General features: G+C 36.5%; 1 protein-coding gene across 1 annotated transcript in view; it reads left to right on the top strand.

Moving 5' to 3' along the window:
* Positions 1–27,662, top strand: part of DCC (DCC netrin 1 receptor) — a 538,543-nt gene that overhangs the window by 470,894 nt on the left and 39,987 nt on the right. Inside the window, 4 exon segments of the mRNA XM_011362349.2 lie at positions 7,185–7,347; positions 14,788–15,014; positions 17,828–17,958; positions 19,058–19,142. Of these exon segments, the coding sequence (XP_011360651.1) occupies positions 7,185–7,347; positions 14,788–15,014; positions 17,828–17,958; positions 19,058–19,142 (606 nt within the window).

Raw genomic sequence — 27,662 nt, 5'->3', positions numbered from 1 at the left:
TGTTGATCTTTAGTGAAGCATTATTTTAAAAATCAATCTTATTAATTTTTGAATATTCAGCATCATATTAGGTGTTCTGCAAAACATAGCTTGCATTCTGCATTTAGGAGAAAAGACCATGATTTGCCTTCTAGTTTAGGGAAACATTGCTTTATTGTTTCCAGAACTCAATAACTTTTAAACAAATCTAAAGAAAGTTTACATAAAGGCTCTTTCCATATTTGCATGAAATCATCAGCATCGATTGGTGAGCTATTATAAGACATTCAGCAGACACCTTAATGCTAAAGAAAAGGTCCAGGAGTAAATTCTACATTTGTTTTCCCAGTGGAAAGTTAATGGGAGTGGTCCGACATCTTGAGTTCTATTCTAAAAGAGGCTCTGCCCGCCTGCAATTCAACTAGTATCTATCTCAAATGATTATAAGGGTCCCAGACTAATCTCAACCCCAAGCTCTAGAAGTGATGTGGCCAGGGGTTAGGACTGTGTGAATCAAGTCACTTAAACTCTTTGGATTTCAGTTTTTCATCTGAACATAGAACGTATTAAACTGGATCAAGGTTTTTTTAACCTCAGAACTAGTGCCACTGGGAGCGGGATAATTCTTGTGTTATGGGACATGTCCTCTGTATTTGTATTATAGGATGCTTAGCCGGATCCTGGACCTTTATTTCCCAGATGCCAGTAATATTTCCCCTCCTCTCAAGATGTAACAGCCAAAAATGTCTCTAGACATTGCCAAATGTCCCTATGGGGGACAAAATCACTCCAGTGGAAAACCACTGATCTAGACTGTCTTTCCTCAAAAGTTCTTCCAGGGTACGTGGGTCCCATGAGATGCTCTGAGAATAAAAGTTCACTATTATCAACTGAGCATTGGGAAACTTGTCTAGCCACTCACTTCTCTTTGCCAGGTCCTCCTCTTCTCCCTCAATGCTAGAGGTCTTAGTCTTGAGAGAGTGTCTCTGCTCACTCCACACTCTATATTTTGGTGATCTCATTTGCTCTCAGAGCTTCAAATTCCATCTGTGTGCCAACAGACAAATTTATATCTCTATTACAGACCTTTTTAGCTGCCTCTTTATAATTTATTATAAGATCTCAACCCTGACGTATTCAAGACTGAACATTCTTTCTTCCCTCCCTGAGCATGCCCCTTCCCCCTCTCCCTCGTTTCAGACGTAAGGACCATTGCTTAAGCCTAAACTTAACTCTTCCTGTTTTTCTTCCTGCATATGCAATTGACTTTGTTCATTTACTTGCAAACTGTATTATGTAACTGGACTGGTCCAGGGTCTCAAGTTCTTTGCTTGATTGCAGTTGCTACCATCTCAGTTCAAGCCATCATCATGTCTCACCTGGAGAACTTCAGTATCCTCTTAGCTGGTCTTTCTTTCACCACCAACCTCTCTCCACACAGCAGGAAGAGATGTTTTCCTAACACAAATCAAGTCTGTCAGTTCCTTGCTGAAAATCCTTAAATCGTCTGTGACTATACTTAGAATAACTGCATGTGATCTGCAAGGCTCTGTGTGAACTGGGTTCTGTTTCTCTTTCCAACCTCATTTTGTACCATTTCCTTTGGCTCTTAGTGTTCCAGACACAGGATCTGCTCTCTGTTCCCTTATAAAGGAACAGGAACTAACTCCTCACAAAACTCTGTGTTCAGCCTAAGTGTTACTTCTATAATGAAGCCTTTTATGACCTCTCTCCTCTTCCAGTGATCATTTTGTCCTCACATGACATTTTTCTACATAAACTTCACTATTATTTTAAACACCAATTACAGTTGTAATTTTATATTTATTTGCTTCATAATTTGTTCACTATAAGTCTTTTCTAGTAAAATGTAAGCTTTATGAGGTCAATAATCATGCCTCTTTTGGGCGGGGTAGTGGGGGTTGAGGAACAATCACAATATTCGAATTTGAAAATTGTTCTCAGACCACCCAATATATACAAGAAGACAATAACATGCAAATTATTATGAAACAATGTAAGCGTGGCCCTATAAATACTTCCTAATGGTTCCATATCCTGGCTGATGCTCCCTCTCCACCTTTCCAGAAAAATAACTTAGAAATGGGGCTTTTACAGTTCATTTCTAATAGCTATGCATTGATCCCAGGTGAGAAGTAACCTGACTTTCTGTGCATGTCACAATGTCTCAGACAAGGTACATGTTTTAGGAATGCGAAAGAGATCATTTAATATATAACATTGTTTTTCCTTCTTTGGTCCAACTAGTTAGGCAGGCCTACAGCTATATCATACTGTGTGTGCTTTTTATCTCATATAGTTTTTTTGTTTTTTTTTTTGCCTGCTTGAATCTTTTCACGGCTCCCCCTCCACCAAGTTCGTTGAGATATAATCAACATATAACATTGTGTAAGTTTAAGGTGTACAATGTGTTTGTTTGATACACTTATATGTTGCAAAATGATGACCACCACAGCATTAGCTAACCATCACATAATTACCATTTTTTTGTGTGATGAGAACATTTCACTCACTTAGCGACTTGCAAGTATTCAATATTATCAACTATAATCACTATGCCATATATCTTATCCCCAGAATTTACTTATAACTGGAAGTCTGTTGTGTTTTTTTAACCAATATCTCCTCACTTTCCCCAACTCCCAGTCCTTGGTAACTACCATTCTAGACTCTACTTCAGTGAGTTGAGCTTTTTAAGATTTTACATAGATGTGATTCATGCAGCATTTGTCTTTCTCTGTCTGGTTTATTTCACTTAGCATAATGCCCTCAAGGCCCATCCATGTTTTCATCACAACATCATATCCACAGCACCTGAGTGGATCTTCAACACATACTAATGGAATGATTGGATATATTCCCTGCCCCACCTCTCCTGGCAATTCACGGTTCACATTTAGCATGTTTGAAATTCTGAGATTTGAGGGAAGAAATATGTTTTCAAACTTAATTGACCACAGAACTTTTTTCCCCATGATATTTCATTTTAGGGAACATTGGGCTAGGTTATCTATGAGAACTCTTCCAGCTGATTGACTATATGGCACCTTATTTCAGAGGGAAATGCTTAGAAATATTCAATATCATATGAATTTCCCTAAAGACTCGTAAAATTGTTAAGGCATATGTGAGCTCAAAGTGTTCTAATAAAAAAAAAAAAAAAAACTATTTTCAGGGAAGGCTGTAATTGTAGAAGAGATCAGTCCTGACCTAGAAAGTTTCATTGGATCCATTTCTCTCCTCAAAACTGGACTCGTCAACCAAATGTTCTCATTGTTTACTCGCCTGTTGACAATGTGTAGCTATTAGGGCCCAGCCATTGCAGCAATGAGACTAGATTCTCAAAAAATAGGAGCCAAGACTCCTGGATTCAATACCTGGCTTGGTTTTCTTTAAGTTTTCTGTAAAGGTACTGGTCTATCAATGAGCTTACTTCAGAGTTTTTGAGGGCAATTGTGATAAGATTAACATAAAACATGTTTGAAACCCTACAAAGAATTATAAATTTCATTAAGCCAATTTTCCTAATCGTTACCAAGACTTTCGACCTATCAGATTATGAAATATATATGTTTGCTTTTATTAAATTTTTTAAAGCATGAAATCTTTTATGGTGATCAATCATGAAAATAAAAATGGATTGACTGCTCGTGAGATTTGAAAAAGAATTGATTCCTTTCTCACTGATATCAGTGCAATATATCTAGGTCTTTCTTGCTTACTCAGACACTGGATACCCACACTATTATGCTAACATCAGGAACAGATGCATTAGGATCCTGTATTTTTCTTCGGTTTGGAAAAATCACATAGAATGAATATATTGAACCACATCATAATGCCTGTTGAGCGCCAACTCTATGTAGGGCCTGAGGTCAGTGTGTCGGATCCACTATCTCATGAAATAAACATAGTATCCTGGAGGATATTTGCAAGTCTTTGAATTACACCACGCAGCTTCCTCTCAGAAGCCCAACATGTGATCAATGTCATTGTTGCCACGTCTGGAGTCAGACTGTCTCCGAGAACTCTCCCCTGCACTCATGTGAATTTGTAAGCTCTCTAGCTAGGATCCGTCCTAATTTGGAGCAGCATTTCGAGGTATTTAAATGTATACTTGATCTTTATTATTCACAGATTCTGTATTTATGAATTCACCTACTTGATAAAATTTATTTTTAACCCCCCAAATCAATACTTGCGGCGCTTTTATTGTCATTCATGGGACATGTGCAGAACAGCCCAAAATTGGAGTAGCTCAGTGCTTACAGACTTGGCCGCAATGGATCAAGGAGACACTGCCTTATTTCAGCTTTCACACTGTAAACAAGTGTCTTTTCTGTGATATATTTAGTGCCAATTTTTCACTTTTTTCTTGATGGTTTCCCTATATAAAATGGCCCCTAAGTGTGATACCGAATGCTATCTAGTGCTCTTATGCTTAACAGGCTGTGATGTACCTTTCAGGGAAAATATGCATTCATTAAACTCCACTCAGGCATCATAGTTACAATGCTATTGGCTGTGAGTGCAATGTAATGAATCAACATTATTATTAAAGAAGGTGTCTTTAAACCAAAACACACATAAAACAAAGTTATATATTAATTGGTTGATAAAAATTTGTAACCCGAGGCTCACAGGAACCTAACCCTGTATTTTCTCTAGAAGTAATACTTAGTATTCTCTAATTCAGTGTTTGTAGCAAATGCATCAAATATACTTCTGCAAAGAGCAAGGATCGACGACATCTAGGGACACCGTTGCACTTGACTTAGTGCCCATTTGATGTCCAATATTCTGATGATTCAGCTTTTGAAATGAGACTGAGAAATTAACAATAAACCTTGAATGCCAACTTTTAAACTAATGGGAACTTTTACAAAGAAGTCGTAAAGGACTGAAATGAAGGATTTGTAATGGGACTTCTCCTGAACCCTAACTTTCGGAGGAAAATGACATCAATATAATCTCACTAATGCTCAGAAGTCACTATTTTTGACTTGAAACATGATGTCTTCCTGGGTGGAAAGAAAGAAAGAAGAGTGGAAATTTGAAAAATTCTAGTTCACATGGTTTTTAAAAATGTTTATAAGGTATACTGCTTTGTACCATTCAAACTAAGATCGTCAGAAATGGTGAACTCTTAAATTTAAGTCATGCTAATAAAAATCCATGAAATCCCCAACTGTCTCCATTGTAAGCTCTCACATAAAAGGTTAATTTAATCCAATCAATTCGTTTATTAAGCACAGAAAGGACATATTGGGATACTACTGTAAAATGACTTTTTAAATTCTAAGTAAAACTGTACAGAAAGTTCTGACCTTTCATTACTTGCCCATTTCTTTATAATAAATGTAAAATTACTTCAATGAAATCTTATTTCTTTCATCCATAATCAGAATCTTTTAACAGATAGTGCTATTAAAGACTTTTGATGAGTTCTTCCTCAAGATTCAAATTATTATTTTTCCAGTAATAATAAATCAGCAATAATTTATTTAAGTTTAGATGACTATCTTTTAAAAAGCAATGATTTACTTAGATAATTTGTCAAAAGATAGCATTTCGATTTTGAGGCAAGTATTAGGTTGTTATATTTATATTTGAAAAGTTCATTTATCTTTCCTGTTGAGTATTATTTCTAAAAATTTTGTAGTTTGGAAGTCCACACCAGAAGTATCCCCAATGGTATAGGAGGCTATTAATTTAGGCAACATTTTATTTTCTGTTTTAGTAGTGTAATAATATTATGAGCACTTACTCTGTATCAAGCACTCAGATGTTAGTTTTGTATATATTTTCTCTTATTCTTGCAGTGACTGTGTTCAGTAAGTATTATTTTCATTTTACAAATAAAAACACTGAGATGCAAAAGGCCTTAACAGTTTGCTTCAAGGGATACAGAAAGCTAATGTAGGTTGTTAAAGAAACACATTCAAACTTAGGTCTAAGAAAATATTCAAACTCATTGCTTTCTGCTGTTTTCTAAATTAATTTATAAATAAAATTATAAACTAATATTTACTTTTTTAAAATCTGTAGGTTGAAATGACAGACATGACGTAGAACAGTATTTCTAATTGATCTCTGACTGAGGATTTAAAGAAAACAATTTAAAGGGTCATTAGCCATTCTTTTTATATAAGCAAATTATCAAAAATGTCTTACTATTCTGTTTTTGCTTAAATATTATCCACCATGAAGTGCTGTTGCAACACAGGAAAACATTCATATCAGGACTTTATGACCTTCTTTCAAACCCAGTGGCTGCTTTTAAGTAGGTGTCATATATACTCAACGGGTCAAAAATTAAATGTGCTTTATAGACAGCTTCTTATAGGGAATGGAGGTAAATTATGAGTGGTGTCAAATAGTTTGTCTTTCACAGTATCAAATAAATAGTATTTTCCTTAAACCACAGCCTTTTTCTGGTTTTTGATTTTGGAATTCTTATAGTATAAGGCAGCATTCTTCCTCCTTCCCCACTTTCTAGTCAATATGAGAGCTTATTTTTTTTAAATTCAGATATAACTCATGTAACATAAATTCACCCTTTTAATGTGCACAATTCAGTGGTTTTCAGTATATTCACAGTTTGTGCCACCATCACCACCATCCAATCCCCGAACATTTTCATCACCCCAGAGAGAAGCCCAGTACCGTTATCAGCCCTTCCCCGTTCACTTCTCCCCGCCTCTCCTGGCGAACCTAATCTGCTTTCTGTCTCTGTGGATTTGCCTATTCTAGATATCACATAGAAGTGGAATTATACAATATGTGGCCTTTTGTGTCTGGCTTCCTTCACTTAGCATAACATTTCGAAGGTCACGCATGTTGTGCCATGTATCAGAACTTCATTCCTTTCTGTGTCTGGATAGTTTTCCATTGTATAGATTTGCCACATTTGTTTCTATTTCATCCATTCTTCAGTTGATGGACATTTGGGCTTCCACTTTTGGCTATTTGCAAATAATGTCTCTATGAAAGTTATTAAGTCTTTATGTGGGCATAGGTTTCATTTATCTTGGGCAGATAATTTAGATCTTTCCTCTTGTTTTTCATTGCTTCGTTCTCAGCTTCAGGAATACCCAGAACAATAGAGACTCTTCACATCCTTAACAGAGCTCCATAAACCCTATCTCCCTAATCCTGATCTCCATTTGCCTATCTTTTCCCAGAGCCACCCATTGGTCAGATGCACCCCCCGCATGGCAGTGTCACTCCTCAGAAGAACAGCAACCTGCTTGTGATCATCGTGGTCACTGTCGGCGTCATCACAGTGCTGGTGGTGGTGATCGTGGCTGTGATTTGCACCCGGCGCTCTTCAGCCCAGCAGAGAAAGTAGGTGACAGTAGGAGAAAGTAGGAATTCCCTGCTTGACCCAACTACAATCTTTTTGAGTTATATTTTTGATGACTCTCTTCCTGTGCTCTTTCATAATTCACCACATGGTCCTTATCTCCTGACCTGGGCAAAACCTTGCCTTTTGTTCAGCCCAGCCCTGTAATTTAAGTGAGTGAGGGTTAGACTTGCAGACTTAGTAGTAGAATCGTGGAGACCCACTTTGCATTTCCATTTGATTTTACTTCTTGAGGCCAGATTCTTTCTTCCAAGTGAGGGCAGATATTCTTTAAGTAACACTTAGAGAATGGACTTTACCATGTCCCTGCTTATGGCCCTCTCTGCAATGGTGTAAAAAGGTTGGAGATGCATGTTCCTCTAGAAGCGTTTGTTTATCACTTTTGGCAAGGAGGTCTGTATGCAATGCTTGTTGCCCGAATGACTATGTGTATAATACCGAACCCAGTGTAGTCAGAATTCTACAAAGTGTTTAATTTAGAGACAATAGTTAGGGAGGATGAGGGTTCCAGAAATTTGGAATGGTTCATATTTCCTGAGTGTGGTTGATGCTCAGAAGTTAAAAAAAAAAAAAAAAGTTTAAAGTATTTTCATATTATGCACCTCTGGGTTCTACCACAAGCAGAGAATGATACATCAAAGTACAAAGCTTAGAATAGAAAGGTGCTTTTAACTCAGCTTACCTCCTTCCAGCAATACCCCATAACCAGCGCATTAAGCTCGTGTCAGCCAGTGGTGGGAATCAGCAGTAACCTCCTGGTTATTGTCTGCCTCCTTGCCTCTCTAGTACTTATCAGATCCAGCCTGATATGTTTCTTTCATCTGTACTCTCCCACTGGGTTGGGTATAATAGGCTCTTCTCTTAGTGGTTTATTATTTTTTTTTCTAAGATAGGGCCAGCTCTGCAGACCTGAGGCCTGGACTCCTAAGTGGTTTGACAACTGTATACTACATGCAGTCACTGTTAGAGAAAAATTCTCTAGCAAGTAATATTTCCTCTCTCCTTACTAATACCTTAGCCTTATCTCCCTTTAAAAAAAAAAAAACAAAAACAAAACTTATGACCCTATTTGTTGACCGATAGTGAATCTTCCAGCATTTTGAAATGAGGTGTTTAGAAACAAGATACAATAATATGTACATACTGAAGAGAGCAACATAGGGGTGTAGATGCAGTCTCATATTTAATTTATATGCAGGGCAAATTTTATATCCAGCTGCATTCATGAGCTTGGTGATAGCTGGTGTGCTGGTCCATCGGGCCCAAAAAAGAAACCACCAGAATGAGCTTAACAGGGCCAGTCTCGAATGTAAGCTTTCTGGGAATTCTTAATCACCCACAGACCTTCCAGAGTGCCAGTCACTTAGGCTCTGGGGAAAAATTAACTGTGATTGAGTAAGGCATTGAACAATCCTTTGGTCCCGCATTCCCAGGAAAGGGGTCGTGCACACACAATGGTGGATCATCAAGGCAGCAGGTCTCTGAAGCAAAGCTGAGAAAGATTCCCATAGAGAGAAGTGTGGAGGGCACCTGCACCGCACAGTGCCTGTTTGATGATAGTTTTAAAAACATTGATGCATTCGCTAAGCTAAATTTAACTAGCTAAACTCTCTATAATGGGGTGTTTCATTTTTTTGTTTGTTTCTTTGTTTGTTTGTTTTTCATTTTTATCATTGTGAGAAAAATGTTTGAGGGCTATATTGACCTGATGAACTGGAATCCTGGACATAGTTTGTTCTCCACAGTTATCTATAACTGAGAGTGAATTTAGAATTTCCATGCTACTGCCACTTTGTTCTCCTTCTGTTGCTCCCAAAGTCTCTTAACATTTACTTGGAATATTTTCTCAGTTTTGTTTCATGTATCTCTCTTTTAGTAACAGACTCATCAACATTCATCTTTGTCTCTTTGTCTATGTTAACAAAGAGAAAAAGAAAATTTTATCCTTCAAGATATTTCTAATGTTTTAGTTTTTCTTGATTTCATTGAGGACCCTACCCCCAACCCCAATACTACCACTGAGCCTTTTAGAACAAATTAAGTAATGCAGATGAAGGCTAAATCAATTCCAATTTGAAAGAGAAATAATGTCCCTTACAGGGCTCTAGAAAAATAGGAGTTTAGTGTAATTAACAAGGTGAAGCAGGAAACCCAACCCATTCGTGGGCTTCTCCAATATGTCTTTATCTGGGATTGCTGGAGAATGTAAATTTTCTTTGTGTTTTATTTTGGGACTTCAGTTGCATCCAAATGGATTTGAAACATATGTGTGGGTGCAATCAGTAATACTTTATTCAAGTTAATGTTTGTGTATTTTAGTCTATTATATTCATAGGTTTTCCATTTATACCTCATATATAATAATAAGATATGTTATTTGATTGACTCACATTCTAGATTGTAAGATTTTATTTTCCCGATATGAAAAAACTAACAGAAGTTAGAACTCAAGATCTAGTTCTGATTCTACAATGCCTTTAATTAAATTAATAGTGTTTAATTAAACCTAAGGGAAGACCTCTAACCGCTGTTAGTTTCCTCAAACGAGAAATACTCTCTATCATCCGCTCTGCCTTATAAACACTGAAATTCCCTATGGAATACTTTTAAATTATAGAAACACAGAGCAACGTTTGGCTTCAAACTAATGTGAAATAAAAATAATTTTGCAATTTTTTTGGTAATTACATTTTTTTACTACTTTAAAGAGACTCCCCTTACACATTTTGAATTAGTGAGATTATAGCATAATATTATAATATAAAAAAAATATGTTTTATGGAAACAAATCGATGAAGGAGAGTGTTATCTGTTTTTAATAAAGTCATAACATTCTCCTGGCCAAAGTATAGAACATGTATTTTGATAAATTAGAATGTATCAATCGATACTAAAGGCAAAATATTTGACACAGAATATCCTGAAATCCAGGACACATGGTTATCACCTTTCTAAGGCAGGAAGCTGGGTAGATAATCAACGACTTGTCTGAATACATTAAATTTAAATATGTAAATAAAATTCAAGGTTCACTTGATAGGATCACCAATTGACTAACCTTTCTGTTTGATTTGACATGTACACATGAAGTTTTAAATATTAGCGCACATTCAAGTCTTGACCAAAATAATTATTTTTGGTACTGAAGATGAAATGTTTAAACTCTTAAATGAAATCTGCTTTAGCTACTATAGGTCACTTACACTGCTTTTCAAAGTTTTAACATTTTAATCATTTTTCAGTATTCACTACAGAGATTTTAACTGGCAACCACTTAGGACTTAAATATATCTTAATTCTACTTCAGAACATACAGATTTATTTGGGTATCTAGAACACATTTTTCCCTGGGTTTCCAATATATATATATTGTTGTTGTTATTTTTAATGGCAATTAGTAAAACAAAAATAAAATATTCAATATAGAGAATTAGGAGGCTGGAAACTTTTGGGAAAGATTTGGATGGGGGAAGCAGGGCAGGTATTTATACTTCCAATATATTTTTTTCCTGGTTAACTTACAACCCTTCTTCATACTCAGTTCAGGCCTTCTTCCTTCCTGAAGCCTTCCCTTAGTCCTCAGTGGGGCAAGGTCCCTGCCTCAGTCTCCCATGAGATCTTGGGCACATGTCTATCAGTCCACAAAACTTAGTAAAGAGCTATATGTCTGCCTTCTGTGAGCATTTGAGCAGAGGATGCCTATGCGCAGAGTGGGAACTTAATAATTTATTACAATGTGGCAAAAGAACCTCTAAGAGATAGCAGTATTTTAGGACTTCAGAGAGCACCATCAAATAAAATGGAAACTCAGTGTTGGTTCTTATCCATTAAGGAGGAGAAAGAAACTCTTCCTAAGGTAAAAGGTATATGCAAAGTAAGGAACAGGTAGTCCAATAAAGAATCAGAGAAGAACCTTGCAAAAAATACACTTACGTCAATAATGAAAAATTCTTATTATTTAATTCAAGTAATTACTATGCACTGAGAACATGATCTGTATCATGCAAAGTAACAAATTTGATTAATGTTAACTCTTGAACTAAAAATCTGTCTACAATTCCCCATTGATTTACTGATATTATTAAAAACGTTTCTGTTAGAGGCAAGGCCTCCTATAATTTGGTCCCCTCTACTTTTCCAGCTTTACTACCTGTCATGTTCCAGTACAGGCTGTTTATTCCAAGAATGCAGAAAATCCCAGGAGCCATGCCAATTTTCACTCATTTATTAAGCTCCCAATGTCTACCTTTACATTCCTAGTACTTAGCACAGTTCTTGACACATAGTCAATATTCCATAAATATTCACTGAATAAGAGATGAATAAATGTTATAAAACAATGGATAATGCTGGAGAAGTGAAGGAAGCAGTTTGTTCCAACATACTGGAGAAAACCAATTCACACACTGGGAGTATGTGGCCAGCTGAAACACAGACAGTGATCAATACAAGGTGAATGGTATAGAGAGAAAGATAAGGGAAATGATTTAGATATTTTAAGGTTAAACTGACATAAAATGGTCAGGAAAGCTTCCTGAAGGAGAAAGGAAAGAATTAGTAGTTTTTAAGTAAGTAGGATTGTGATGGCATTTTGAGCAGAAGTACAATTAGATGGATAGGTATTTTAAATAGACAATAGATGATGATTGATGATAGATGATAGATAGATAGATAGATATAGATGGACAGATGGATGATAGATAGATAGGTGATAGATAGATAGATAGATAGATAGATAGATAGATAGATAGACAGATAGATAGATAGATAGATAGATAGATAGATAGATAGATAGATAGATAGATAGATAAAACACCAGTATGTGATTATGCTGTGAAAGCTTTGCCACTATATGACAAATAGCAGAGAGGCTTGGAGGATACCTTGTTTTGCTTTTATTTGTGAATATATAGAGTGGGAAGAGACTCTCCTATCCTATAGCTATTTTCAAAAGTTGAAAGATTACTGATACCTGTTAGAGAAGGTGTTTGTAGAAGGGATAAATGTGATGGAACCAGTAGATGGACAGAAGGCCAGTGACAGACATTCCTACAAGTTCTAAGACGAATTTTAGACAATGTAGTTATGAGCAAATATCAGTTTTCTTACAGACTCCATGGATGGCTGGGCTACCACTGGCAGAGGAGGGAGGCCTCTCCAAGCCCAAAGATTTCTCTGGTTAAGAGACATGATAGAAAACAAAGGTAGTTAGATGGTCTTTTGTAGATTATATACAAAAAAAAAGTCTGTTTAGAGATTTTTACATTCTTGACTGACAGTTAGTGGATGAATAGCTTTTCAGAAGAGGTCTTGTTCTGATTAAAATCCATCAGAAAAATGCTTATGCATTTTATCAGGAATGATAGTTTCCTTCCATATAGAGGTTATAAATCATAACTGAAAAAAGGTTCTGCCTCAATGAGGTTTGGAAACTTTTTTTAAAATAGAATGCACCTGGGGGTGCTTGGTCATGAGGTAATGAGGAGTGGTAAATGAATGAATGAATAAAGCATGCATGGAAGGAAAGGGGAACCAGAATTTATAACTTATTTCTAGTTTCAAAAATTATTTGACAAATTTCTTTACCACAGGCTATTTCAGTATGAAGTTATCATGAAAAGTCTGATTGTCTTGTCCAAGATTTGGGATCTTATGCTTCTTTGTATGCAATTCCATAGGCATTAGAGTCGAAGTTGTTTAGCATTTTGATTTGTTAGAAAGAAAGATAGCAAGGTGAAATCTCCCAGTTAGAGAATGACATTAAATTTTTCTAAGTTACCAGGGGTAGATTACATAAAAAGCTGTAGATGAGTTGCAGATTGGTTCCCTGTGGGCAGGTGAAGTGTTAAGAAAATGAATTCAGGGAATGGATGGTTAGCAGAGAGTTATTATCTTAGACACAGGGAAATGATCTAGGGGTTATTATATAAGTCATTGTCTAGAGTCAGGATGAGGCTGCTGCCAGGAAGTCAGCAAAATGCAGGTATTGGTTAGAAAAAGATTAGAGCAGAAAACGCTACATTATTTTTCTGCTAAATTGCTAGGTAGATATTAAGTCTGGGATTCTTTGTTTTCTCATCCTCATCAACATGCTTCAAGAATGACAAAGTGTGAAGGAAATAACAAATCATAACACTAAACATTTATTAATTGCATAATATGTGCAAAGCATCTTATTTAGCAACTAGGAAAACAAAGCTACTCTCCATGGCCCTGCACAGGTGACAGAGTTTTCACTGAGAATAGTTTGTTTGAACCGTTTATCAACCAAGAAATTCGTTATCTTCATAAACCAATGCAAGTGAGGAAAGCGAGAATAAGGTACTTCTGTGGGCTCGTGTCAAAGGTTAGATTTTAACTGTCTGAATTCTGCTGCAAGAAGAGAGATTATTATTTTTAAAGAAGTAGAAGCTACATGTGGAGATTTTTTAAATTATAAAACTGTAGAGCAGAGGTTGAAAATTCTTTCTGAAAAAGGCCAAATAGTAAATATTTTAGGATTTACGAGGCATATGGTCTTTGTGGAGACTATTTCAACACTGCAGCGCAAAAACTGAATGAGCTCAAACAGGATTCCAATAAAACTTTATTCAAACAAACAGGCAGTGAGCAGACGGGGCCTTCAGGCCATAGTTTACTGACCTCTGCTGTAGAGAATGGCTAGCATGAGCATCGCGCTGCTTATCATGCAGGAAACATTTGACTCTCACTAGGCCCAAGAAGAGACTACCACTGAAAAGTAAATTTATGATTGCCAAATTCTTACTGCGTAAAATAAGAGACATTTGAAGCATACATCCACAGTGTATTCTTCACTTCTCAAGGTATTTGTCTATTGTGTTTGAATCCAGACCCTTAGTGATCCCAAGGAAAAAGTGTTTTCTTCTCCTAAGAATGTCTTCATGCAGCTTTTTGCCTTCAAATAGCAAGCTTCCCGATCACTTATTAAATTATACAGCTGAGGTATAGACTTTCTTCTAAGCCCCAGTCTTGGCTGTGAGGCAGAAATTCTGGCCTTTTCATTTCTATTTGCCCTTTTAGAGCAACTCCTTTATTTATCTCCTAAACAGATGTTGCAGTCGAGTACCTCATACTGAGTTCCAAGGATGGGCATATGGCTCCATCGAACCCACCGTCACCTTGTGGGCAGATTTGCAGCCAGGGAAGCTGGAGTAAGACTCCCTCTGGCAGGCAGCCGAGGCCCTGAGGATTCAGGCCCACAACTCCTATAATGTGGTGAAACTCTAGGGAGAGAGAGGAAAGGCAGCAAAGACAAGCCTGCCAATTCCTGGATTTCACAGGTTTCCTCCTGGGAGCACTTTTGTTTCCTTTCCCTGCTTCTAACTTGAATTGACAGAGAAAAGAGAGAAAGGGCCATTGAATAGAGGCACTCACATTTGCCTTCTAATTTTTTTCCATAGGAAACGGGCCACCCACAGTGTCGGCAAAAGGAAGGGCAGCCAGAAAGACCTGCGGCCCCCTGATCTTTGGATACATCATGAGGAAATGGAGATGAAAAACATCGAGAAGCCATCAGGCACTGATCCTACGGGAAGGGACTCCCCCATTCAAAGCTGCCAAGACCTCACACCAGTCAGTCACAGCCAGTCAGAAACCCAGATGGGGAGCAAAAGCACCTCTCATTCAGGTAACTCCCTTCTATCTGCCATCAGGAAAAACATCCTATTCTGGGCTGCACAATGTGTTCTCACTTCCTCTTTTGTAGAGGTAGCTTTCTCATTAATTTGCGGGTTACCAATAGTTAAAATAGTCTGAGGTAAATTTGGTTGATTAACCTGGTTTACTTTCTATCCCATCATCTTGTTGCCTGCCTTTTGTATTCGCAATGCTTTTTGAAACTTCTAAGAGGTAAGAGGCGATACTGTTGAGAAATATTGAAATGAGAAGGCTAAGTCAATTTTTTCTTTTTGTTGAATTTTGAACAAAAGTTTTGTCAAGGCAATAACATTTGAAGACATTTGTACATTTTTGCAGTTTCTCATGTCTGTGGGTAATTGAAGGTTGATTTTAAATTTGCTGTCAATTCCTTGCTTTAAAAAAATCATGTCAGGGACACTTAAAGTCTGAAAAACTTGACTGTTCTGTTACTTTGTCTTGATTACCATGGAGATCAACTGTCATTCCATGCAATCACATTATCTGGTCACTAGCTGAGTTTAATGGAGTCTATCTGAAGGCTCTGTTGGTATACATAGTGATTTGAAGAAAAAAACCTACTGTTTAATAAATTGGTGCAGAACAATTTATGATGTCCAGGAATAAGAAATCTAGAAAGTGGTGGTAAGATATTTTACTTTCTGTGGTCCTCATATTTTCAAAATGCTTATGGGAAGTCGCATAATTAACCAAGTATTCTCACCAAATGACCTCTTGGTCCCCTCGTGATGCATTTGTAGGATAAGTAGCTGTTGTTTTTAAGACAAATTAAAATATTTTAGTTGTTTGCATGTGAACTGATTAACTAGACTTTCTTAGCTTAGAATTTTTTAAACAAGGACTTCAGTTACAGATTTTCAGTCATGAGTATTTTGAGTATTCCTTTTCTAGACCTTAAATAATATATCAAGCAGAGTTCTTAACTTTTTTGTCACATTAGTTATGGAACTACAGTTAGTTCTATTAAAAACTACAATCCAAAGTTTAAACTAAAGATTCCTTTTCCCTTATGACCAGCTAGACTTTTGGCTCTGAGGACTGAGGTCATGATTTGTTCTTTAAACCCTTTAATACCTTGGAATGGAATAGTGGGGATGAAACAGAAGAAGGGTGCAGTCTGCCTCAGAAACACCTTTACCTATTCCTCCTACCTACCTGCTCTTCCTGGCTATATGGAAGGATGGGGAGGGGAGGTGAAGAGAAGATGGGGAAGAAATGTGAGGAGGGAGTGAAGAAAGTACTGTTTGAAAGTCCTCACTGCTTTTTGGGCACAGGGGCTATCCTTATGTGGCATCCAAATTCAGGATCTCTTATGAAACACAAGTAGGAATTCTTTATGAGACCCAGTGGGATCACTTCACTGGCTAGTTCCATGATTTGGGATATCAAATCAGGACTTAATCCTCTCACACCAGGAACAGCTCTCCATTTTGCTCTCAGTGGTCCTCCGTTGAGTCAATGGCACTAGGGTAAATTCCAGCTACAGGACTCAAGCCTCACCAACTTTCCAACTACCACTTGACCCAAAGGAAGCACTTACACCTTTGCCAGGCCAAATAATGAGAGAGCTATTAATCCACACTGGTCTCCTCTCAAGCCTTGCTCTATTCAGATACCTTCCTCTGTTTAAATAGACACAGGGTAGACCAGCAAGCCTGTTGCAAGAACAGGCTTCTATTTGGAGGATGAATGATCTTTTTTGCAGGAACCTCAATACATACTTTACAAATATTTATTCTTGTATATTTGTTTCTTACTAGACATCAGGAGGGGAGAGCACCTCTGCCTTCCACTCAAGGGGATAAAATTGTCTCTCAGTCCTAAGAAGATTTTGCCAATAATTTTTAGGACTTCCCTTTCTTAATTTTTTCCTTTATCTTTTATATATTTGATGACATTTTGGACCAGCCAGACTAGTTTTGATGTTTCTCCAAGTCCTGGTAATGGTTGTTTTCTTTAGAATGAGAAAATACTTGTGCCTATGTGTCTTTAATTTGAGGACGTATTTGCCAACTCTATAATAACAAGAAAAGTAGCACTCGAAATCTTGCTAGCTATACTATGTTGTGTTTTCCGTGCTGTCCTGGTCAAAGGAACAAAACTCCATGTCAATTAATAGTACACTTTTTAGTGATACACACTCTTCAGAACTTCAGTTTTGTTTCTCTCAACATATATGTTTATTAACTTTTCAAATCTGCATATATCATTCTTTCTTATTATTTTTTAATGACTTTGGTACAGCATTTTATGGAATTATAATAAATTTATATAAATAAGCTTTACTTTTGAAGAATGTAGTTTATTTTCTGTATTTTTATAGTAAGATTTAATGTCTTTGGGTCTTAAGTAATAGTTGCATAAATTGTAGCAAATTCATATAATTGAATGTTATTATGTTGTTAAAAGTTATATTACTGACTTATTTATTGACAAAGATTTTCATGTTATTTTCTTAAGAAATTTACAAAATAATATATATAGTATAATGCCACTTTTCAAAAATATGTTAATATATACCTTCTCACTTTCCCATAGACATGTATATGCAAAAATTATGTATAACAAAATATAAATGTTATTTTCTGAATAATGGAATTATAGTACATTTTATTAATGTTTGTGTAATGAGGATATATTGATTGGGTAACAAGAAAGTAGATATTATTATTTAAAACATCGACAAAGTGAAAAAGGCATTGGAGTGCCTGTAGAAATGATGTGAGCTGTTGCTTCATATTACTGAAGAAGGTATGTCTCTCAGGAGTATTGTTTTTTCTTTAGGTCAAGATACTGAAGAAGCAGGAAGTTCAATGTCCACTCTCGAGAGGTCACTGGCTGCACGCCGAGCTACCCGGGCCAAACTCATGATTCCTATGGATGCCCAGTCCAACAATCCTGGTGAGTAAAGTTCAGTACCACAGTGAAGAAATGAAGTGCTTTCTGTTTTTATCTTTTCTATATCAATTATCAAAAATTAATTAAAGCTTTCTCTGAACTTTCTGGGCAAATGGACAAAATGAAGAATGACTAAAATTATTTATAAGTAGGTCAGAATTTTCACTCTGTTATCATATTTGTTGTATACAAAGAAACGATCGGCAAACATACAGCTACATTTTTAAGAAATTGTAGAAAATATGAATTGATGTAAAAAGAGCTGAGATTTCTGTTAGTATCTGATTTTATTCTAATGATCACCTTCATAGCTGTTTTTACTTCTTCAATAGGTCCAGTTTTCAGACTTAAATAATCTAGCACCTTTGAAGCAAATATTGACAGATACTCACTTGCTACTCACTTCTTGTTGAAGTTTTCTGTCATACTCCCATATTCTCTGACGACATTAGTGTCTGGGGATGGCTTCTTTTTCAATTATCTCTATGATCAATCTTGGTAACCACAATACCCATGCAGACAATCCATCCAATGCCTTATACTGTTAGTTCCTTTATGTTACCTTAAATGATATTGGCTCTTTTCCATCTGAATTCATCATTTCTATGTCACACACTAAACCAATAATTGTACTCCCTACAAAATGTTAGTTTGTATCATCCCTTTTTTTTAGCACCTTATTAATTTTCTGCTCCCTTCTCTGATTGCCCCCTTGCCAACAATTCTTCAATCCCACTACAACCTCCAATCCATTAACTCTGTCACCTTCTCAGTGTTCCTCATCACTTCATGTCCTCATTTTGTCCAAACTCAGCTTCCAACACATCGTCATTTATTATTTTCAGTCCCTTGTCAATACCCTCATCTCCTTTGGTCTTCTTTCCCCATCATATCACCTGAAAAAATTCAACCTTTGTTAAATCAGCTCGTCTATCAACTTTTGCCATGTACCTTAACAGCTGACTTTGTAGAAAAACACTTAACTTGCTCACTGGGTATTTATGATCCCAAATCCACAGCAAACCGTCATCTATTTGGAAATGGCACTGTGTTTGTCTAGTCATTCATTTTCTCACTTTATCAGATTAATGTCTTATACCTAATCTTATTTTTCAGACTGCCAGTACCTCCCTCCTTTCCCCACTCTCAGCTAATAATCTTACTTCTTATATCACCAAGAGAAGAGAAGCATTTAGAAATGGTATCCTTATCTTTCCATCAAATCTACTTGATCTGCTTGTGCTCCTATCTAAGGCCAGCTCTTTCCCTTGTGGACATCCCTTCTTACAGACTTAGGGATTCTTTTGTAACTATCCCTTCCATTTTCTGTATCATCAATTTTTCCTTCTACTGATAACTCTAATAAGCATACAAACATTCTTTCACTACTCCTATTATACAGCACGCTCACTTGATACCACTTCCCCCACTAAAGCCCCATTTCTCTTCCTTCCTGAAAAACTCCCTTAAAAGTTGTCTATACTTACTTTTTCCTCTTTCAATCTTTCATATTGGTTTCGATGACATTTTCCCAATCCTTCTCCACTGAAGCCATGGTTGCCAAGGTTATCAATAACCTCTACATTGTCAAATGAAATGGTCAGTTCTCAGATGCTCAGCAGAATATGACATAACTTTGCGCTCTTTTTCCTGAAACACTTTATTCACTTGACTTGTAGTATACTGAATGCTCCTGGTTTTCTTCCGATCCCACTGGCTGCTCATTCTCAGTTGTTTTTTTTTTTTACTTATTCCTGCTCTTCTTCCCAATTTCTAAGAGTCAAGAAGTATCCCAGGGCTTGGTCTTCAAGTTTCTCTCTTTTATCTACACTAGCTTCTTCAATGATCATCTGGTACCAGTGGCTTTAATGCCACCTAAATGCTCATGAATTCTAAATCTACCTTAATCTCTTCCCGGTATTTACATCAACTTCAATATCAAATGCTGACTCAACGTCCCCAAATGGCTAACAGGCAAGCCAGCTATGTTCAAAATGGAAATCTGGCTCTTCCATGATTCCATCTGCCCAACTCCAAACTTGATCCTGCTACGATTTTTCATACTCAACTCATGGTACCAATGTGGATTGATTTAGTCTTGTTAAAAACTTTAGTTTCTTGCTACTTTATTCTGATTTTCTTACACCCCAAATTCAATCTTTCACCAAATTCTATAGTTTTTGCTTTTGAAATCTGTCCCAAATCTGACCACTCCTTCTCATCTTCACTGCTCTGCCCACATCCAACCGACAACCATCTCTTACAGATTATAGACTATAGCTATAAGCCTGTAACTATTCTTTCTTTCGCTCCTGACCCTACAGTAAGTTGTCTGCACATCAACCTTTCATTATATGAATTAGGTCATGTTACTCCTCTTGACTTTCCATCACATGTAGAACAAAATCCAGTGATTTTACCGTGTCCTCCAGGGTGCCATGTGATTCAGCCTCTGGCCTTATTCCTCCCTGTATCTTGTGCTACTCCTCTCTGTAATCCATTTCAGCCACATAACCCTCCTGTCTGCTTTTTTGGATAATAATGCACATTCCAACTCAAGGACTTTGACTTGCAGTTTCACTTGTTTCACTTGCCTGGAATCTCTTTTCATAGACATTTATATGGCTCTTCCCTTCTGTCATTCAGGTCTGTGTTAAACTGTCACTATCGCAAACAAGTCGTCGCTGACCATCACACAGCATCTTTGGTCACTCTCTGCCCTCTTTATTCTGCTTCATTTTTCTTTATTGTGTCTGGCTTGCATTTTTGTTTTTCTTTATTATTTGTTTCCCATATTTTAATGTAATCCGTATGAAGGCAGAGATTTTTTCTGTTTTAATTACTTTGTATCCTCAATACCCACAATAGAGCCTGGCACATAGTAGACACACAACCTACACGATTTAGTCAAATGAATGAATTAATGGTTGTTTCTGTCTACTCGCTATCATATCTCCTTTATACTCTAATACATCTCTAAATTTTACTATAATGCGTATGAAAACTTATATGGAATTCATGATGAATGCCAACTTTTCAACTCATTGGGTAGATGCCATTATTATTGTTTTTACTGATAAGTACTGAGGTTTGGAGAGTTAGGTACCTAGCTTGTATTCACACAGTGAGTAAGTGGCAGAGCCGGAATTTAACACAGAAGGTCTGGCTTCAGAGTTCTGTATTCTAATCATTATACTCCCAGCTGTAATATTTTGTGAAACTATTGTCCTTTTTAATTCACTACATAGAGAGACTTTGTACACTTTGCTGTATCTATTTTTTTTCCTTCAGCCCCTTTTCTCTTGTAATTAAGTTCTATCTGTGCCAATCTTCTCTAGGTTTCTTCTGAAAAAATCGTTGGGCTTCAGAATCTTTGTGGGCCTTTTCATCCCATATGAAACTTTCTCATTCAATAAATTCTCATATCCCATTGATTTTTCTTTCACAATATCTTTTGAATTCCTGACTACCTTCTCATTCCCAAGAGTCATATTTTTTATTCTATTCATTAGGATCTCACACCTGAACTGTAAAAACAGCTTCATAATTAGCATTCCTCTCTCTAGTGCCTTCCAGACTCTTTTGTATCCTATTTGTCAGATTTCTTCTTAAAACAACTTAAAACATGGCATTCCACTCCATAAGTTCCCCCAGTGGTTCCCCATTGACTACCAAGAAAAACCTACAAACTTCTCAGTATATCAGATTTGAGTCTACATTTTCCAGTCCACTAATATATTGCCTTTGTTTATTTTTCCTTCTGAAGATTTCTTTCCTTTTGGAATCACTCAGAAGCTTCCTCTACCTAACAAAGTTCTATGCATCTTTCAAAGACCGGAGCAGATACTAATGCTCTCATAAATTTTCTCATTTCTGATTACTCCAACCAGAAATGATGGCTTCCTTTCTCCTATTTGAATAGCATATCTTTATACGACTTTGTGACATTAATTATGCATAATATTGCCTAGTATACTTAGGTATTCAAGTCCAAAGCTTCCTTCCTCTAACAAGTTGTGAATTATATGATAGTGAGGGAATGTATGTGATTAATCTTCATATTCACACCTTGTAGTAAGAATTAGTGCTTGCTAAATATCTGTCACATTACTGAGTGAAGAAGTAAATGTATTATAAGACTGCCTGTGTTTGTAACACATCAGTGTCTGGGGGCTCTTTTTTTAGTCAATTATAGGTGGAATATCTTCTAGTAAAATTTTCTGATATATTAAGGGCAGTTAAAATTGTTTTTATTAAACAGAAAAGGAAACAAAGAGCTTAGAAAGAGAAAGGAATGAAATCTAACAAGTACTGAGAACTTCTGAATATTATTCACGTGCTGAATACCTTGCTGATTATTATTTTGTTTAATTCTTATAATATCATGTGTGGCAATTATCCTGATTTCATAAATGTTTGGAAACAGAGACTCAGACAGCTTAAGAAACTTACTCCAAAATGTACCTGGGCAACCTGTGAACCTCTATAGTATACTGCTTTTCCAAGGATAAAGATGCCTTGCATGCCTTGTTTATATCCTTTTTAAAAGATGTTTTAAACAATAGCATCTCCAATTTACAAACATGGAAACTAGAACCTAAACATACTCTCAGAACCCAAAACCTACACTCAGTCTGTTCACTGCACTCTGCTCTCCCATGTTGTCACCTCAAGCTCTGAATTGCTGTGACTAAATTTAAAAAAAAAAAAACCAAAACAAAACATATCGTATTCCCCATGTCTTACTCTGCACATAGGACAGCCCTAAAATGACTAGCAATTTATATTTTTATTATTTTAAAAAGTATTGTATAGTATGTGTATGTGATTTTAAACAAATAGTTTTACAGAATTTATAAGAATACACGATGGACCCGGCAATTGCATTCTTAAATAGATTCCACTCTTAGATATATAACCAGCAGAAATACGTGATATGCTCACCAAAGGCAGATATAAGCACATGTGTGGCAATACTACTCCTCATGTCATATCTGCATTACATTATAATAATATAATAGAATACCTTGCAGCAATGAAAATGAACAGACTAAAATGGCACAAACAGTGTGGAGAAATTCACAGATATAATGTTGCAAAACAGAAACTTAACACATCTACAGGATTCCATTTATGTAAAGGTCAAAAACAGGCAAAGTGATATATGAGGTTAGAATTCAAAGGGCAAGTACTCTTGATGGAAGGTGATTAGTTACTGGAAATACCCATGGGGCCTTCAGGTAGTCTCTATTGTGCGCCCCGGGTGATGGTTATAAGGCATTTCACTTTGGAAAATCACCGAGCACTGCTTAAGATATTTCAGTTTTCACTATGTCTATTATACTTAAATAAAATTTCACTAAGAAATGAAGAATCAATGGAATATATACCTTTCAAAATAACATTGTCACATTACATTCTTTGTTACCCAAGCTCTGTGTTGGTAGAACTCTAACAAAAGGAAATGACTTCAACATATAATCAGAGTTGGTTTTAAAGTCCTGAAGCTTTCTGATAAATAAAATTGGATCTTTGTAACTGACGTAATTGACAAGGCTTTAGCTTAGCTCTACTGAAAAAATTGTGGATCTGTATGTTGACAGGGTTGTGATTTCATTCATGATAGTAGATAAATTTACTGATGGCCCCACTTGTAATTATTTAGATTTACTAGGGTATGAAGTCTTGTATCGCGTCTTGTATGAACCAAATCATAGCATGATGCAGAATTCTTGTCACGAGTATGAAAATATCTGCTGATCCACTTAAGAATCGTTATTTTTATAAGGTTATTTTCCCCTCTTCTTTGACATTTCTCACCATGCTCTATAAAATGTTATTAGTAGATAAAATACAGACTATTTGAAATTTGTTTTTGGTTCTTAATACCCACAGGGAGATGTATTTAATTATATTGGAGTACAAAAAAAAAAAATCTGTGTATTTGTCTAAGATAATACTTCTTGGTTGAAAACATTATGTGGCTTGTGCACGCCTTTCCCTAGAATGCACTGCACAGCTGAGCAAGCTGATGCATACGAGAAGAAACATACGAGCTGGGAGCGTAGGCAGGAGAACCAGGCAATCTGATTCCCCAGATCAGAGCTCTTTGCTGTAAAATGGTGACAGAGGCTAACTGTTTTTTTACAATGGCCAAAGAATTATTTAAAAATTTTTTTTCTTCCTATAAATACAATTATAAGAAATTAGAATCATCACATATAACTTTCCTGAATCTTAAAGAACGTATAAGGGTCATGTGCTGGAATTCCCCGGAATCAGACTCTGAGACAGAGTGTAAAATAGAGGCAGTTTATTAGCAAGTGCTTTCTGGAATGACGCCTGAGAGCGCGAGGGACACAAAACTCAGGGGAGGGAGAAACTGAACTCATGATGCAGTTTAATAGCAGCTTCAGCTGCCCTATAGGTTTCTGTGGTGCTGGGACTGTCCTTCAGAGTTGTCCCAAATGAGGCAAGGGGAGATGGGCTTCTGGACCTTGTCTTGAGTAGTCTTCGATGTAGGCTGCCCCCAGGAAGTGGGGTGTAACCTGGGTGAGCAACTTCTTTAGCTGAGAGCAATTCTTGGAGAGATGCAGATTTACTTGCATTTCCAGTATTTCATTATGTGTTGGAATATAACAATTTTCTTGGCCTTGGAAAATGTTTTCGACCCATTCTTTCTTCTGTAAAATGCTGGAGGAGAGATGGGGAATCTGAACTAGAAAAGATATAGATTGAAGCACATAACCTGTTAGATCACATCAGTCAAAAAATTCTAATAATTTAACATTTGAGAGTTTGGGGAGCAGAATCCCTTTGAATTTCACTTTTTTTCTTTTTTTCTCTTTTCCTATATAGAAAAAAGATAATGTAAAATCGGCCTTCAAAGGAAAAAAAGAAATCTCAAAAAGATAGCCTGAAGAGGCGAAGGAAGAGACATGGTTTTGCTTTTGCGATAGCTTAGGGGCTGCTTATGGTTACTGGTTTGGGGCTTTCTAGAATATTCACTGCAAGAGCCAACTCTTTTTTCCCCCATTCCCACCATCTGTTTTAGTCACTTGACTGCAGAAATCAAACAATGAGTTGGAGAAACTGTTCAGAAGTAAAATAAAGCTACTTGAGAAAAAGCAGATTTTAAAACCTTGACTCTAGGTGCTATGCTACCAGAAGGCCTCTGGTACACAGATGGCCATTGAGAGGGACTGGCCTGTGCGAGGATAATCTTAACCTCTGCAACATTTGATCCCAAGGCAAATTTGTGTTTGACTCTTACATACATGATATGAGAAGCCACTATCCAGCTCAACAGTCTTCTGGAACTGTGCATTCATTCCATCACCTTGCACCCAGTGTGGATGCCCACATCTAACCAAGAATGCTTTCTTAGCAGTATTGAGTGCAAATAACTGTTCTCGTACCATAAACACCAATTTTCAACTATTCAAAACTATGGGAGCTGTCGCAAGGAGCAGAAAGTTCAAGGCTCATTTACATTTTTATTAGACATGATATCATTACATAAATATGATTCCAAATAATAATTAGACAACAATATTAAGATCAATTTTTGTTCTTTGACTCTTGAATGGCATACTTTATTCCTTCACTTACTATGAATTTCTACAGGAGGTAGTATTTTTTTCATGCAGCTCTATAGCTCCCACAGTGCTGTGTCAACGACTCCGTAAAACAGTTGTTAATGAATGAGGATTAAAAACACAGAGATTGTTTCTTGGTAGTTCTATAAGCAAATGACTTTTTAAATAAAATTAATTGATTAGTAATTCTACTGGATTTTCAAGTCAGCAGGTTAGTAAGATTGTGCAGACATGGTTAAGATATGTCTTTCAAGTTCAAAAGAAGGTGCCTATGGGGTTACAGAATTGTGTTTCTAATGAGGATTTTTATAAGGCAAAAAAATGCTTGATTATCAGAGGTAGGGGGATAATCAAGAGGGGATCTGACAAAGTTGATAAAAGCAAAGGGTTTTGGATGATGCAGTGCAAAAGGAATACATAGAGCTTTTAGGAAGGTTTTCTAGAACAATATGAAAAATAAAGATCCCTTTTTAAGATTTATGTCACATAATTCTTCCTTAATTGCTATCATCTTAGAGATGTCTGTGACAAAAATACACAGTCTTTTGTTTGAGGACCATTCTTGTCTGAGTCCAAGTCTTTGGGTCAATTTGGGGTAACTTGTAAAAGGTTAAAGCAAATGTGTTAAGGCAGAAGCAGTGTGATGTCTCAAGCTCATCTCAGAGAAGTCTTTGGATACAGATCAGAGCCTCCCTTTCCTGTGACCTCATCTTCTATCTGATACTATTGGTGTCAGAATGTACACCCAGATGTTTACAACTCTTTCGGATTTCTGGACTTTATAGCCATAGCTCATTTGAGAAAATCTCAGTTAAGAAGGGCCAGATAGAAGGAAGTGAATGCTGTAAGATACTATAGGATGCTGAAGGAACCTTCAAGTTCACTGTTCACAATGCACTCCATTTGCTCTTCGTACATTTTCATGGCTGCCCTGTGACAAGCACTGGTCCAGACACCTCACATTATATCTCATCTTATAAAGTGTACTTAAACCACATGAAAAATGACAAAGCCAGACTTTGAACCTAGAATTTGTTTTATAATCATAACTGCAGTTATTTTCCTCCATCAGGGAAAGAACTTTATAATCTCAAAAATCTTACAATGTCATTATTTTCTCAGGTTCAAATTTGAGTTAAAAAATTGCCATTTAGCTGTCTCCATCTTAAAATATCACACATGTTTTTTCAATGTAAGACAAGATTTTTTTTAATAAAACTAGTTATATTTTAATGACAATAATTTTCAGTATCTTCATGAAATTTGGCGTATTTTTTAAGTGGTCATATTTTTAATTTGTATTTATTTTAACAGCTTTATGGAGATATAATTGATACATAGAAAACTGCATACATTTAATGTATACAATGTGATAAGTTTAGACATATGCATGTACATATAAAATTATCACCACAGTCAAGGAAACAGACATATAAGAAGGGTGTTTTAAATAACATCTACTGTTAAATGGTATTCATCAAGTCAATACATGGTTATCTTTTATTGCGTAACAAATTACTCCCAAAACATAGCAACATAAAAGAATCATTTATTTTCTCAACAGCTTCTGAGGGTCAGGAATCCAGGATCATTTAACTCAGGGTCTCAAGGTAGATGATGAGGTGTCGCTCAGTCTCTTGGGCTGAGGGCCTCAGTTCCCAACCACCAGTCCCTTCTCTCCACAGTTCTTCTGTATGTCATTAGGACATGACTCCTGGCTTTTCCTAGAGCGAATTACCTAAATGAAAGAGAGAGAGAAAGAGGAAAGGAGGGAGGGAGAGAGAGAGAGCAATCTTTCTAACCTAATTTTGGAAGTGACCTACTATCATTTCTGTTGCATTCTATTGCATTCTATTGTTTATCAGGTCAACTCTGGTGAAATGTGGCAGGGAACTTCACACAATGTGAATACTATGAGGTGGGAATCAATGGGAGGCGTCTAAATCCTGGGTATGACACGTATTTGCTACCAAGTGGCACAACTAGGTAATGAACCCAGGCAGTCTGACCTCAGTGGTTGGTCTTTACTACTATGTTAAGAATAATTACAGAATACATATTTGTGAATGTTCCTACTTTTCCTAAAGGGGCCTTTGGTGGCATCTTAGATACTTGTGAATGCC

This window comes from Pteropus vampyrus, unplaced genomic scaffold (genome assembly GCF_000151845.1).
Source record: "Pteropus vampyrus isolate Shadow unplaced genomic scaffold, Pvam_2.0 Scaffold3, whole genome shotgun sequence".
Classification (NCBI taxonomy): Eukaryota; Metazoa; Chordata; class Mammalia; order Chiroptera; family Pteropodidae; genus Pteropus; species Pteropus vampyrus.
This window is presented reverse-complemented; position numbering and strand designations above follow the sequence as displayed.